This window comes from Oncorhynchus keta, chromosome 28 (genome assembly GCF_023373465.1).
Source record: "Oncorhynchus keta strain PuntledgeMale-10-30-2019 chromosome 28, Oket_V2, whole genome shotgun sequence".
In the NCBI taxonomy this organism is placed as follows: domain Eukaryota; kingdom Metazoa; phylum Chordata; class Actinopteri; order Salmoniformes; family Salmonidae; genus Oncorhynchus; species Oncorhynchus keta.
The window spans coordinates 25,185,893-25,200,658 of NC_068448.1; the positions used below are offsets into that span (position 1 = coordinate 25,185,893).

The window sequence follows — 14,766 nt, forward strand, 5'->3', positions numbered from 1 at the left end:
TCAGTTTATTTTTTATCCTGAAGAACTCTCCAGTCCTTAACGACTACAAGCATACCCATAATATGATGCAGCCACCACTTTGCTTGAAAATATGGAGAGTGGTACTCAGTAATGTGTTATTGGATTTGCTTCAAACATAACACGTATTCAGGACAAAAAGTGAATTGCTTTCCCACATCTTGCAGTATTACTTCAGTGCCTCGTTTAAAACAGGATGAATGTTTTGGAATATTTGTATTCTGTACAGGCATCCTTCTTTTCACTCTGTAAATTAGGTTAGAATTGGGGAGTAACTACAATGTTGTTCATCCATCATCAGTTTGAGCCATTAAACTCTGTAACGGTTTTAAAAAGTTACCGTTAGCCTCATGATGAAATCCCTGAGCGGTTTCCTTCCCCCCCGGCTACTGAGTTAGAAAGGAAGCCTGTATCTTTGATGTGAATGGGTGTATTGCTAAACCATCCAAAGTGTAATTAATAACTTCACCATGCTCAAAGGGATATTCAATGTCTACTTTTTATTTAAAAAATTCACATTTGCCAATAGGTGCCCTTCTTTGCGAGGCAATGGAAAACCTCCCTGGTCTTTGTGGTCGAATGTGTGTTGAAATTCACTTCTCGACCGAGGGACCTTTGATAATTGTATGTGTGGGGTACAGAGTTGAGGTAGTCATTAAAAAATCATGTTAAACACTATTATTGCACACAGAGTGAGTTTATATTGTGACTTGTTAAGCACACCTTTACAACTGAACTTATTTAGGCTTGCCATAACAAAAAGGGGTAAAATACTTACTCAAGACATTTCATCTTTTCATGTTTAATTAATTTGTAAAAATGTCTAAAAAGATAATTCCACTTTCACATTATGGGGTATTGTGTGTAGGCCAGTGACACAAAACAACTATTTAATCCATTTTAAATTCAGGCTGCAACAACAAAATGTGGAAAAAGTCAAGGGATGTGAATCATTTCTGTAGGTACTGTACTGTATAACCAGAACACAGGGAATCTCCTGATTAGATTACATTACATGAAATAGGCCCTTTGTGTGGTTGAGGGTGGAGACGGTGCGCTGGCTTTTTATAAGAACAATTTCACTACAAAATAGAACGCTTCAAACCATATCGCCACAGCTCAGCCAGATGGTAATGACTTGGCTGTTTACTGTCAAACTGACCCTTGAGGGAAAGTCTTCGGATCAGTGTTCAGAACTGGCTACATCCGTTACCGAGAGGGATACAGGAAATAAACCTATGAAATTAAGAAGAACGCACAGTAGATTGAACAGAGATATGGCAAGGAGAGCAACTCACTAATGGCCTATCCCGGTGAGTGTTCACAGCCTTCACTTTCAGGTCAAACATGTCCACTTTGCAACCTGGCCGAGAGATGGAGAGAATAACAGTCAATGTTAACCTGAGAGAGGGAGGAGAAATATGTGGATTCTGAGACAGGTTAGTCTTGGATGAGATATCCTACCATAAGCCACAGGGGTGAGCTTTAGAACCGTGTGGAGAGGACACTTCAAGTAGGGCAGGTCATCTGTGCCAACAGAAACAAGAATGCCAATGACTTCACTTAGAACATTACACGTGAGATCTATGCATCATCTCAAGACAACTCAATCTTATGCATTTCAATGACACATGACAGTTAATGATACATGTTTATTTTTCAGGGATTATATTTAGATTAGATTATATCATTACTCAATAGTTTGCATTACTTCCCTTTCATGACATCTGGGATCAGGCAGTGACAGACAGAGGTGCCCAGTCACAGACTTTACTAGAGTTTAAAATGCTCTTTTAGGTACAAATCACTTTTGCTCCTGACTTGACAGACCTTTAAGAGGGCCATGTGACATTGTTAGCCTCAACTTAATTACCTCGACTAACAGGTGCCACCGCATACCGACTCTGTACCAGGACCATCTGTATATAGCCTCACTATTGGTTACACAAAACATGCCGTTTAAATTCTTTGTTTTGCATTGTTGGTTAAAGGCTTGTAAGTAAGCATTTCACTAAGTATTTGACACATGTGACAAATATAGTTTTATTTTACTTTCTGTCCTGTTTCATCTAGGATGAACATGAGCAAGTGTTTTTTCACTCAAAACAAGCAGATGTAAATTAAGAGGAGTGTGTTTGTATCCTAGCCAAAGTAAATGAGTTTCCTAACACAGGGCTGTGTCTATATGCAAATCTCCATTTTTATATAAATGAGATTGTGTGTTTGTACCTGCACTCTTATCCAGGAAGTAAGCGAGCAGGCATCGCATGACAGCCTGGTGGCAGATGACCAGCACGTTGCCTTGTCTCTCCAGTTCCATGATGACTGGCTCTAACCTCTGCACTAGGTCCTGGTAGGACTATGGAGGGGGGAGGGACAAACTGAGCTCAATGATTCAGATGAATAGGCCAGATAGATCTCTGTAGAAAAGAAAGAAATAATTACCTCTCCCCCTGGGTAGCGGTAGTGGTATTTGTCCTGTTCTCTCAAGGAAAACTCCTCAGGGTAGGTTTTCTCGATTATATCATAGGTCATCTCCTCACACACACCCTGAGACACAGAAATATGTCATTTTAAAAGACAATCATGATTTAACAATGTAACCACTACCATGTTTTGTAACCACTACCAGGTCATTAGTGCACTGTGGTACTGACTGCATCGATCTCGTTGAGTATCTTCCACTGCTCGTAGGGCACCCCAAGCTCCTCAGCAGTCTGGATGGTCCGTCTCAGCTGGCTGGTCCACACCTTTAGGTCTGACAGACCATGCTCCTCCACAAAACCCTTAAGCGCTCCAGCAAACTGAGGATTAGAATAGGCATAGTAGGTTTAATAGTGTACGTAAGAGGGAGATGTCATATAGTGATTAGGTGATTTTGAGTTGCACCACCTTTTGCCCTCAGAACAGCCTAAATTTGTCAGGGCATGGACTCGACAAGGAGTTCCACAGGCATGCTGGTCCATGTTGACTCCAATGCTTCCCATAGTTGTGTCAAGTTGGTTGGATGTCCTTTGGGTGGTGGACCATTCTTGATACACACGGGAAACTGAAATCCAGCAGCGTTGCAGTTCTTGTCACAAACCGGTGCGCCTGGCACCTACTACCACACCCCATTCAAAGCCACTTCAATCTTTTGTCTTGCCCATTTACCCTCAATGGCACACGTACGCAATCCATGTCTCAATTGCCCAAAGGCTTAAAAGTCCTTCTTTAACCTGCCTCCTCCCCTTCATCTACACTGATCGAAGTGGATTTAGCAGGTGACATCAATAAGGAATCATGGCTTTCGCCTGGTCAGTCTGTAATGGAAAGAGCAGGTGTTTCTAATATTTTGTACACTCAGTGTACATAGAATACAGAGCAACATAGCAAGAGCTAGCACAATTTGACTCTACTTGTATTGATGTACTTAAAGAGAAGTCGGGGTACCTTTTTCCCTTGAACAGACAGCATTGCGTCACCCCCGATGCGTCCCTCCACGTTGTGGTCGCTCTCTCCGTGCCGACACAGGTAGATAGAGTGAGAGTGCACGTGGATGTTCATGAGGTAGTACACGATCTTGCTCTGGATGTAGTCCTGCACCCTGTTGACCAGGAAGCTCCGGCCCACATTGATGACCTGGATGAAGGACAGGTCCCTAGGGGTCAGAGGTTAGACTGGAGGTCAAGATGTGTGACCTGATAGCATCTTTATCCCATGCAGACTGATCATGAAGATATACTCATCAGTAAAATAAATTCTCAATAGTTGGGAGAAATCAAAGAAATTGAGACATGAACATTCAATAAAATTATACTGAACATGTTTCATGAGCTGAAATGAAAGATCCCAGACATTTTTCATACCGCAAAAAAAAACATATTTCTCTCAAATGTGAAAACATTGGTTTACATCCCTGTTAGTGAGTATTTATTCTTTGCCAAGATAATCCACCACCTGACAGGTGTGGCATATCAAGAAGCTGATTAAACAGCATGATCATTGTCTATTGATCATTGATTGTATTATTTCAATGTAGAGCCTCTAGCCCTGCTCAATATACCTTATCCAACCCTTTAGTTCCACCAACCACACATGCGATGACATCACCTGGTTTAAATTATGTTTCTAGAGACAATATCTCTCTCATCATCACTCAATGCCTAGGTTTACCTCTACTGTGTCCACATAATACCATATCTTTGTCTGTACATTATGCCTTGAATCTATTTTATCGTTCCCAGAAACCTGCTCCTTTTACTCTCAGTTCCGGACATACTAGACGACCAGTTCTTATAGCCTTTAGCCGTACCCTTATCCTACTCCTGCTCTGTTCCTGTAGAGGTTAATCCAGGCCCTGCAGTGCCTAGCTACACTCCTCTTCCCCAGGTGCTCTCTTTTGTTGACTTCTGTAACTGTAAATGCCTTGGTTTCATGCATGTTAACATGAGAAGCCTCCTCCCTAAGTTTGTTTTATTCACTGCTTTAGCACACTCTGCCAACACGGATGTCCTAGCCGTGTCTGAATCCTGGCTTAGGAAGACCACCAAAACCCTGAAATTTCCATCCCTAACTATAACATTTTCCGACAAGATAGAACTGCCAAATGGGGCGGCGTTGCAATCTACTGCAGAGATAGCCTGTAGAGTTCTGTCTTACTATCCAGGTCTGTACCCAAACAATTTGAGCTTCTACTTTTAAAAATCCACCTTTCCTGAAACAAGTCTCTCACCGTTGCTGCTTGCTATAGAGCACCCTCTGCCCCCAGCTTTGCTCTGGACACCATATGTGAACTGATTGCACCCCCCATATGTCTTCAGAGCTCGTGCTGCTAGGAGACCTAAACTGGGACATGCTTAACACCCCAGCCATCCTACAATCTAAGCTTGATGCCCTCAATCTCACACAAATGATCAATGAACCTGCCAGGTACAACCAAAGCTGTAAACACGGGCACCCTCATAGATATCATCCTAACCAACTTGCCCTCCAAATACACCTCTGCTGTTTTCAACCAAGATCTCAGCGATCATTGCCTGCATCCGTAATGGGTCTGCGGTCAAACGACCACCCCTCATCACTGTCAAAAGCTCCCTAAAACACTTCAGCAAGCAGGCCTTTCTAATCGACCTGGCCCGGTTATCCTGGAAGAATATTGATCTCATCCCGTCAGTAGAGGATGCCTGTTTATTCTTTAAAAGTGACTTCCTCACCATCTTAAATAAGCATGCCCCATTCCAAAAAATTAGAACCAGGAACAGATATAGCCCGTGGTTCTCTCCAAACCTGACTGCCCTTGACCATCACAAAAACATTCTGTGGCGTTCTGCATTAGCATCAAATAGCCCCCGTGATATGCAACTTTTCAGGAAAGTTAGGGACCAATATACACAGGCAGTTAGGAAAGTTAAGCTTAGTTTTTTCAAACAGAAATGTGCATCCTGTAGCACAAACTCAAAAAAGTTCTGGGACACTGTAAAGTCCATGGAGAATAAGAGCACCTCCTCCCAGCTGCCCACTGCACTGAGGCTAGGAAACACTGTCACCACTGATAAATCCACTATAATTGATCATTTCAATAAGCATTTTTCTACAGCTGGCCATGCTTTCCACCTGGCTACCCCAACCCTGGTCAACAGCACTGCACCCCACACAGCAACTCACCTAAGCCTCCCCCATTTCTCCTTCACCCAAATCCAGATAGCTGATGTTCTGAAAGAGCTGCAAAATCTGGATGCCCTACAAATCAGCCGGGCTAGACAATCTGGACCCTCTCTTTCTAAAATGATCTGCCGGAATTGTTGCATTCCCTATTACTAGCCTGTTCAACCTATCTTTCGTATCGTCTGAGATTCCCAAAGAATGGAAAGCAGCCGGGGTCATCCTTCTCTTCAAAGGGGGAGACAATCTAGACCCAAACTGCTACAGACCTATATCTATCCTATCCTGCCTTTCTAAGGTCTTCGAAAGCCATGTTAAACAGATCACAGACCATTTCGAATCCCACCATACCTTCTCCGCTATGCAATCTGGTTTCAGAGCTGGTCATGGGTGCACCTCAGCCGCACTCAAGGTCCTAAACGATATCATAACCGCCATCGATAAGAGACAATACTGTGCAACCGTATTCATCGACCTGGCCAAGGCTTTCGACTCTGTCAATCACCACATTCTTATTGGCAGACTCAACAGCCTTGGTTTCTCAAATGATTGCCTTGCCTGGTTCACCAACTACTTCTCTGATAGAGTTCAGTGTGTCAAATCGGAGGGCCTGTTGTCTGGACCTCTGGCAGTCTCTATGGGGGTGCCACAGGGCTCAATTCTCGGGCCGACTCTCTTCTCTGTATACATCAATGACGTCGCTCTTGCTGCTGGTGATTCTCTGATCCACCTCTATGCAGACGACACCATTCTGTATACCTCTGGCCCTTCTTTGAACACTGTTAACTAACCTCCAGACGAGCTTCAATGCCATACAACTCTCCTTCCGTGGCTTCCAACTGCTCTTAAATGCAAGTAAAACTAAACGCATGCTCTTCAATCGATTGCTGCCCGCATCCTTCATTCATGCTGCCAAACATACCCTTGTAAAACTGACCATCCTACTGATCCTAGACTTCGGCGATGTCATTTACAAAATAGCCTCCAACACTCTACTCAACAAAATGGATGCAGTCTATCACAGTGCCATCCGTTTTGTCAAAGCCACATATTTTTTCTACTGTGTTATTGACTTGTTAATTGTTTACTCCATGTGTAACTCTGTGTTGTCTGCTCACACTGCTATGCTTTATCTTGGCCAGGTCGCAGTTGCAAATGAGAACTTGTTCTCAACTAGCCTACCTGGTTAAATAAAGGTGAAATAAAAATAAAAAATATACTACCCACCACTGCAACCTGTACGTTCTTGTTGGCTGGCCCTCGCTTCATACTCGTTACCAAACCCACTGGCTCCAGGTCATCTACAAGTCTTTGCTAGGTAAAGCCCCGCCTTAGCTCACTGGTCACCATGGCAGCACCTACCCGTAGCACGTGACTGGAACGAACTGAAGAAAAAGAAGCTGGAGACATATCTCCCTCACTAGCTTTAAGCACCAGCTGTAAGAGCAGCTCACATATCACTGCACCTGTGCATAGCCCATCCAACTACCTCATCCCCATACTGTATTTATCTTGCTCCTTTGCACCCCAGTATTTCTACTTGCACATTCATCTTCTGCACATCTACCATTCCAGTGTTTAATTGCTATATTGTAATTACTTCACCACCATGGACTATTTATTGCCTTACCTCCCTTATCTTACCTCATTTGCACACAATGTATATAGACTTTTTCCCCTGCTGTATTATTGACTGTATGTTTGTTTATTCCATTTGTAACTCTGTGTTGTTGTGTGTGTCGAACTGCTTTGCTTGATCTTGGCCAGGTCGCAGTTGTAAATGAGAACTTGTTCTCAACTAGCCTACCTGATTAAATAAAGGTGGGAAAAAAAAACAGGTGCACCTTGTACTGAGGACACTAAAATGCCACTAAAATGTGCAGTTGTCTCACACAACACGTCTCAAGTTTTGGCAGTATGTACAACCCGGCCTCACAACCACGTGTAACTGGCTTTGCACAACCAAAGAATTTCTACACCAACTGTCAAAAAACATATCAGGAAAGCTCATCTGCGTGCTTGTCATCCTCACCAGGGTCTTGACCTGACTGCAGTTCGGTGTGGTAACCAACTTCAGTGGGCAAATGCTCACCTTCAATGGCCACTGGCACCCTGGAGAAGTGTGCTCTTCAGGGATGATTCCAGGTTTTAACTGTACTGGGCAGATGGCAGACAGAGTGTATGGCGCCATTATTTTGCTGCTTTTACTACACTGCTCAAAAAAATAAAGGGAACACTAAAATAACACATCTTAGATCTGAATGAATGAAATATTCTTATTCAATACTTTTTTCTTTACATAGTTGAATGTGCTGACAACAAAATCACACAAATTATCAATGGAAATCAAATGTATCAACCCATGGAGGTCTGGATTTGGAGTCACACTCAAAATTAAAGTGGAACACCACACTACAGGCTGATCCAACTTTGATGTAATGTCCTTAAAACAAGTCAAAATGAGGCTCAGTAGTGTGTGTGGCCTCCACGTGCCTGTATGACCTCCCTACAACGCCTGGGCATGCTCCTGATGAGGTGGCGGATGGTCTCCTGAGGGATCTCCTCCCAGACCTGGACTAAAGCATCTACCAACTCCTGGACAGTCTGTGGTGCAACGTGGCGTTGGTGGATGGAGCGAGACATGATGTCCCAGATGTGCTCGATTGGATTCAGGCCTCGGGAATGGGCGGGCCAGTCCATAGCATCAATGCCTTCCTCTTGCAGGAACTGCTGACACACTCCAGCCACATGAGGTCAAGCATTGTCTTGCATTAGGAGGAACCCAGGGCCAACCGCACCAGCATATGGTCTCACAAGGAGTCTGAGGATCTCACCTCGGTACCTAATGGCAGTCAGGCTACCTCTGGCGAGCACATGGAGGGCTGTGCGGCCCCCCAAAGAAATGCCACCCCACACCATGACTGACCCACCGCCAAACCGCTCATGCTGGAGGATGTTGCAGGCAGCAGAACGTTCTCCACGGCGTCTCCAGACTCTGTCACGTCTGTCACATGTGCTCAGTGTGAACCTGCTTTCATCTGTGAAGAGCACAGGGCGCCAGTGGCGAATTTGCCAATCTTGGTGCTCTCTGGCAAATGCCAAACGTCCTGCACGGTGTTGGGCTGTAAGCACAACCCCCACCTGTGGATGTCGGGCCCTCATACCACCCTCATGGAGTCTGTTTCTGACCGTTTGAGCAGACACATGCACATTTGTGGCCTGCTGGAGGTCATTTTGCAGGGCTCTGGCAGTGCTCCTCCTGCTCCTCCTTGCACAAAGGCGGAGGTAGCGGTCCTGAGGCTGGGTTGTTGCCCGCCTACGGCCTCCTCAGCATCTCCTGATGTACTGGCCTGTCTCCTGGTAGCACCTCCATGCTCTGGACACTACGCTGACAGACACAGCAAACCTTCTTGCCACAGCTCGCATTGATGTGCCAACCTGGATGAGCTGCACTACCTGAGCCACTTGTGTGGGTTGTAGACTCCGTCTCATGCTACCACTAGAGTGAAAGCACCGCCAGCATTCAAAAGTGACCAAAACATCAGCCAGGAAGCATAGGAACTGATAAGTGGTCTGTGGTCACCACCTGCAGAACCACTCCTTTATTGGGGGTGTCTTTCTAAATGCCTATCATTTCCACCTGTTGTCTATTCCATTTGCGCAACAGCAATGTGAAATGTATTGTCAATCAGTGTTGCTTCCTAAGTGGACAGTTTGATTTCACAGAAGTGTGCTTGACTTGGAGTTACATTGTGTTGTTTAAGTGTTCCCTTTATTTTTTTGAGCAGCGTATAAGGAAATGTGCAATTTAACCCAGGTCCTGACATTTCTACCCCATCTAAATTTAAAAAGTCAGAATTGTCTGAGGTTTCTGCTCATAAATGGAAGACATTTTCTTCAGGAACATGATTTTGTGAATATTTGGGTAAAACAGCAGACCCAGATGTATTTATGCTTTCTGGTCTGATCATGGTGGTGTTGCTATATACACATAAAAGACACGTTTTCGGCTACCATTCTGACTTCATTCACCAAAATATCTATCTTTGAATATTAATCCTAGTGCATACTTAAATATTGTTCTCTTTTTACCACCATCTGCTATTGCTGGCTCTCTGGACTATTTTTAGAATTATTATCACGTCAAATCAGAATTTTTGCTTATGGATGACCTGAACCTAGACTGGTGGACATCCAACTGATCAACTCAAAAATCTATGTAATACCTAGCTAGCTAACAAGCAGCCCATAAGCCTACACACAGTAGCCTGCTGTAACTAGCTAGCTAATAAAACAGAATCGTATACATTTTTTGAATGTACATACGACAAGCTAGTTAAGAAGCTAAAATGAAGTTCTTGATGAAGGTTAATTTTAAATTAAAAACCTCACTCCAAATGCATTGGAAGAGTGTTATAACGGAAGAGGGTGAGAGGATGTTCTGCTCCAGCTGTCAGAAAAGAGAATAGGTGTACTAGTTAGATATGGCACGTTGTGGGATGACATTACGCAAATATTCTCCAGTTTTAGTCCCTAGAGAGGAACATTATGAAGACAGACAGAGATGATAGTCAGGGATCTTACTTTGTCATGTCTGTTCTCAGATATGGAGCGCTGCAAAAGCTGCAAAAGCCTGTCTGCAGATGAAGAGGTCCCAGTGAATGTCCCAAGAGACTGCTGGCACATTCTTGTATGCCATGGGTTGCATATGTGCTTATGTTATCAAATGTTGTACACAACAATACAGCTAAAATGTCACACACAATGTAGGCTACAAACTTATTATAACTGTAGCAGGCCAATCCTTCTCCTGGAGGTATGCAGGCTTCTGTTACAGCCCAGCACTAACACACCTGATTCAAGTTATCACACCTAATGAGTTGATAATGTGTGTTATTGCTGGGCTGGAATAGAAGCCTGCTCACCCAGTAGATCAGGTAGTGGATCAAGGTTGGCCACCTCTGGTATGGACTTTTTTTGTTCACCTGAAATTATGCTTTAATAATAAATTGCCTACTTACTAAAATGTCTAACATTTACAAACAGGTTCATTGTTTGTAGATTTTGAAATTATATTTTGATGAATTCAATGTTGATTCATTGAAGTAAAGTGTTTAAACTTGTTATCTTAAAAACATTGTTCAAGATGAACTAAATGTTAAAGTTCTTTCATCACAGATCACAATTCTGCAATAAAAAGGTGCGAAGGGGATCTGTCTCCAATTTGCCTGTGTTTGTTTTGCTTTCACAAATGAACATTATTTTGATGTCCAGTTGTGAGCTCTCCAATCTAAAATTACACCAGTATAAACTAACCATAAACCAGATTTTCTACATTATTCTTCTGACATGAAATTGTTCAGTGCAAATCCAACCCTTGTATTCTTGGTACATTACTGTACATGAAAATAAGGAGCTGCAAATTTGTTGGCTAATAAAAATGTCAAAATGGGAAATAATGTGATGTGGGGAGCGTTTATTTGCTGAGAATTATTTTAGAACACAGAGACGAATTCTGAAGGGCAATGACACGGAGGAGGATTGCAGAGATGTTGGTGGGTTGAGAGAGATTTGCACAACAATGTTTGCAAGTCAAAGCCACAATTTCCTTTACCCAAAGTACCCATTGGTGTATTTGACAGGAAGTGAGCTATCAACAATGTCATGACACCAGTATAATGAAGGAACAATAAGCTACAACAAGAATCATAAAGTTAAGATACTATAATCCAATTTGTAGCACATTACTTGGAAATTCATGCCTAGTGTATCATTTACAATGTTACATTGCATGTTACTGGCGATTCCCATCTTTTGGTGGGGAAATTTCACAACTGCATCTTTGATCACAGTTCTGACTTCAACTGATGAATTCGGAAGTGGTTGAAACCTTACGTAAGGCCTAAGTCATGGAAAACAATATTTTGAGTGGTATGCAATTAGGTTTCAGGTCTGGCCACAGCACTATCACAGCAACTTTTAACTTTTTGAAATATGCTCACTGTGCCCTGGATGAGAAGTTGCATTTTAACATCATTCAACAGAATCTGTCAAATTTGAAGCTTGTTTTAAATTCCTTTAAAACAAAATGCATGGTATTTTCCAATACTAAACACTCTGAAAACCATGTAATTACAACCTTGGAAGGAAGTTATATAGAGTAAGTCAAAACGTACAAATATCTGAGAGTTTGGGTGGTTGAGAAGTTTAGCTTCACAAGCCATTTAGAAAACCTTGCCAGGAAACTCAAAACTGTGTATTGGGTTTTATTAGACAAAGCTTGCTTTTCCTTTGTCGCCAGAAAATAGTTGATCCATTGTACTTTTATTTCTGTATTGGACTATGGTGATACAATTTATGTGAAAGCCTCAAGCTCTACACTGAAGGCTCTCGACTATCATGAAGCCCTTCGTTTTGTCACTAATCAGAACCTTCTAACGCACCATTGTGATCTCTACAGTGCTGTCGGGTGGACAAGCATTTCGCTACACCCGCAATAACATCTGCTAAACGCGTGTATGTGACCAATACAATTTGATTACTAGCAACACAGTCTCAAACACAGGTACATTCTTATTTATAATGCCATTTTAGGAAAACTACCATTTTATCTACCCTCTTTTCTTGTTTGAAATGAAAACATACAAGCTCAGATCTCAATCTTCTTGTTTTATGCTAAGAGTCCCAAAAATGTGAACTGAGCCTGGAAAAAAGGACCTTTCATTAGGCCCCTCCAAGCAAACCTAAAACTCCAGGGCCTGGTGTCCCAGGAAGAGTTCAAATGACAAATAGATGAACAGATTGTTGAAACATATTGTTTCTAGTTGTCACTAATTTGCTCTGACCCACTGTTTGTCTGCTGTTGTACTTGCTCTGTTGCCAGTGTCTTCTCTCTGTTGTCACTTTTTATTCTATCACAGCCCCCGTCCCCACAGAAGGCCTTTTGCTTCTTGCCAGGCATCATTGTAAATAAGAATGTTCTTAATTTACTTGCCTGGTTAAATAAAACATTGAAATTATAATAACATCGTATAGTCTCGAAATGAGAATTCTCTAGATCTGCGGGGGCAACAAGATCCCTTCTAATAGCGTGTTAGCAGGTGATTGAGGAAAAGTAGTGTTAGGAATTTTATGAATAATGACTAAACAATATCTACATTTGAAATAGAACTATAACTAATTAAACTTAGACTCTGTTTTATTATATCTGATTAATAATGTTAATTCATAAGGAATGGATTGTGGGTTTTAAGTAAGCAGAAAGGATCCTTAATCTATGGTTGAACCGACTCAACTTAGCTCTGGGATGTTTGGATAAGGCAGCGAGTGTTTTCCTGGGTTTTCCATTATCTGGAACTGTCTTCTAAATAGTGATGGATGAAGGTGAAAGTTCCAGAAGTTGATCTTGATAAGTGTGTGTCTGGAGTGAGTGAGCGAGGGGGTTGGAATAAACTTTTGAACCTGTTTTGCCCTGGTTGATAGGAGGAAGGACATTTTATAACCTATGACGTCATATTTTGTATATAAACTGTTGTTTTTGGTTCCATGGCAGGGAGCTCCGAGAATAAATACTATTATCTAATTTTGATAAGACTGGTCCCTGTCTATTTTATACAAAAAAATAATCTTACAAATTATTAAATTATGACATTTCTGTGACGTAGGAAGGTGAGAATGAAACAAATTATGGAGCTTGAAAAAAAGCAGGAAATATTCATTTGAAGCAGATTATATTTAGCAAAAAATACATCTTTGAAATATACTAAACCTCTCTCCTGCCACAAAACAAAAGTCTGGTCAAGCTTGGATGGTAAAAATGTATGGTTGTTTGTGTATTGTTTCAGAAGGGATCTAAAATAAATACTATGGTGGAAAAGCAATAATGACCAACGAACAAGAAACGGTTTCTGTCAGGAGGATCAGAACTGGAAATCAGACCAATGATGTGATGAGTCAATGTAGCCACCAAGCAGGCCATAACAGAAAAACAACCTTTGTAAATCTTGCGTGTCGTCTCCACCTACTGGACAAACTGGAACTCTTGAAAAATGTTTTTGAATGAAAATGCATGACTGACAAAATTAATCAATTAACCATTTAAAAGAGAGAACTCAGCAGAATGTCTTACCTGTCATTTTCATCTGGGTCTAATGGTTGGTACGTGACTTTATAACATTCTATTCTCTTCAGGAAGTCCTCCATCACACTCTCTCTGTGTCTCTCTGGGTAGTCTGGACTGGATACCTTCACATCCTGGGGAGGAGAGAGTGTGGTGCACAAGACTTAAAGTGTGGAAATACCTTGAAGATTATTAGAGAATGTTTTAACGAGAAGTAGTACTCATATTGTTTTAACATTCAAGTTAATTTACCATAACATTAGCAGCAATGACATCAGGGTCGTCGCACAATGACTCCACAAAAAATACCTGCAAAAGAGACCAATCTATGAAGACCCACTTCAACAAACCATTGACAATAACAATTGAGAATAGTTTCTATACCCAACCCTAGTAACATGCATGACATGAAACTGACCTTGTAAGCATGTTCCTTTGCAAAACTAAGGATTAATTCTCTCCTCTCTCGGGTGGTGTTTGTGGCATCAAAGACCTGAAATAAACAAGATAGTAAACACGTTATATAAATCAATCACATGTCACTGATATGTTTTATCACTATTTTATCTCCAATTACTCAAAACAGAAAGAGCAAAGAGTAGATCCTCACAGCGATCTGGCCCCCCTCAGTCAGATAAGCTTTGACATCCCGCAGAGCTACCAGAGCACACCGCCTGCAGGAACACAGTGACCCACTTCAGTAATCCACATCAATAACAATTTAAATGAAAAATCTGTAACACTTCACTTAAAGCCAATAGATATTATGCACTATGTGGCTATAATGAATTGTAAGAGGACCCAATTACGCCGTAGTAACATTTATGTTCAATCTGTTCAAATGTACAGCATAGAAATACATAATATATTACAATCCCTATTATAATATATTATTGGGTTCGTATAAATGCTTATAACAGTTGGTCTAGCAGCCAGCACTAAATACTAAAATGAGAGACTAGGAAAATGACAGTCTGCCAGGTGAC

At 41.8% G+C, this 14,766-nt stretch overlaps 1 protein-coding gene across 16 annotated transcripts in view; it reads right to left on the minus strand.

The window, feature by feature from the left end:
- Window positions 1-14,766, minus strand: part of LOC118360907 (6-phosphofructo-2-kinase/fructose-2,6-bisphosphatase 2-like) — a 36,614-nt gene that overhangs the window by 17,227 nt on the left and 4,621 nt on the right. For 14 of the 16 annotated variants that reach the window (XR_008085461.1, XR_008085462.1, XR_008085460.1 and 11 more), the window contains 10 exons: window positions 14,391-14,454; window positions 14,199-14,273; window positions 14,033-14,089; window positions 13,790-13,914; window positions 3,451-3,658; window positions 2,676-2,822; window positions 2,464-2,568; window positions 2,248-2,377; window positions 1,483-1,545; window positions 1,317-1,381 (listed from right to left, as the gene is read on the minus strand). Coding sequence is in view for 6 of the 16 variants with exons in the window: in XM_035740460.2 (XP_035596353.1) it covers window positions 1,317-1,381; window positions 1,483-1,545; window positions 2,248-2,377; window positions 2,464-2,568; window positions 2,676-2,822; window positions 3,451-3,658; window positions 13,790-13,914; window positions 14,033-14,089; window positions 14,199-14,273; window positions 14,391-14,454 (1,039 nt within the window). In the remaining 10 variants the exon portion in view is untranslated. The other 2 variants (XM_052485202.1, XM_035740463.2) reach the window with 2 other exon arrangements.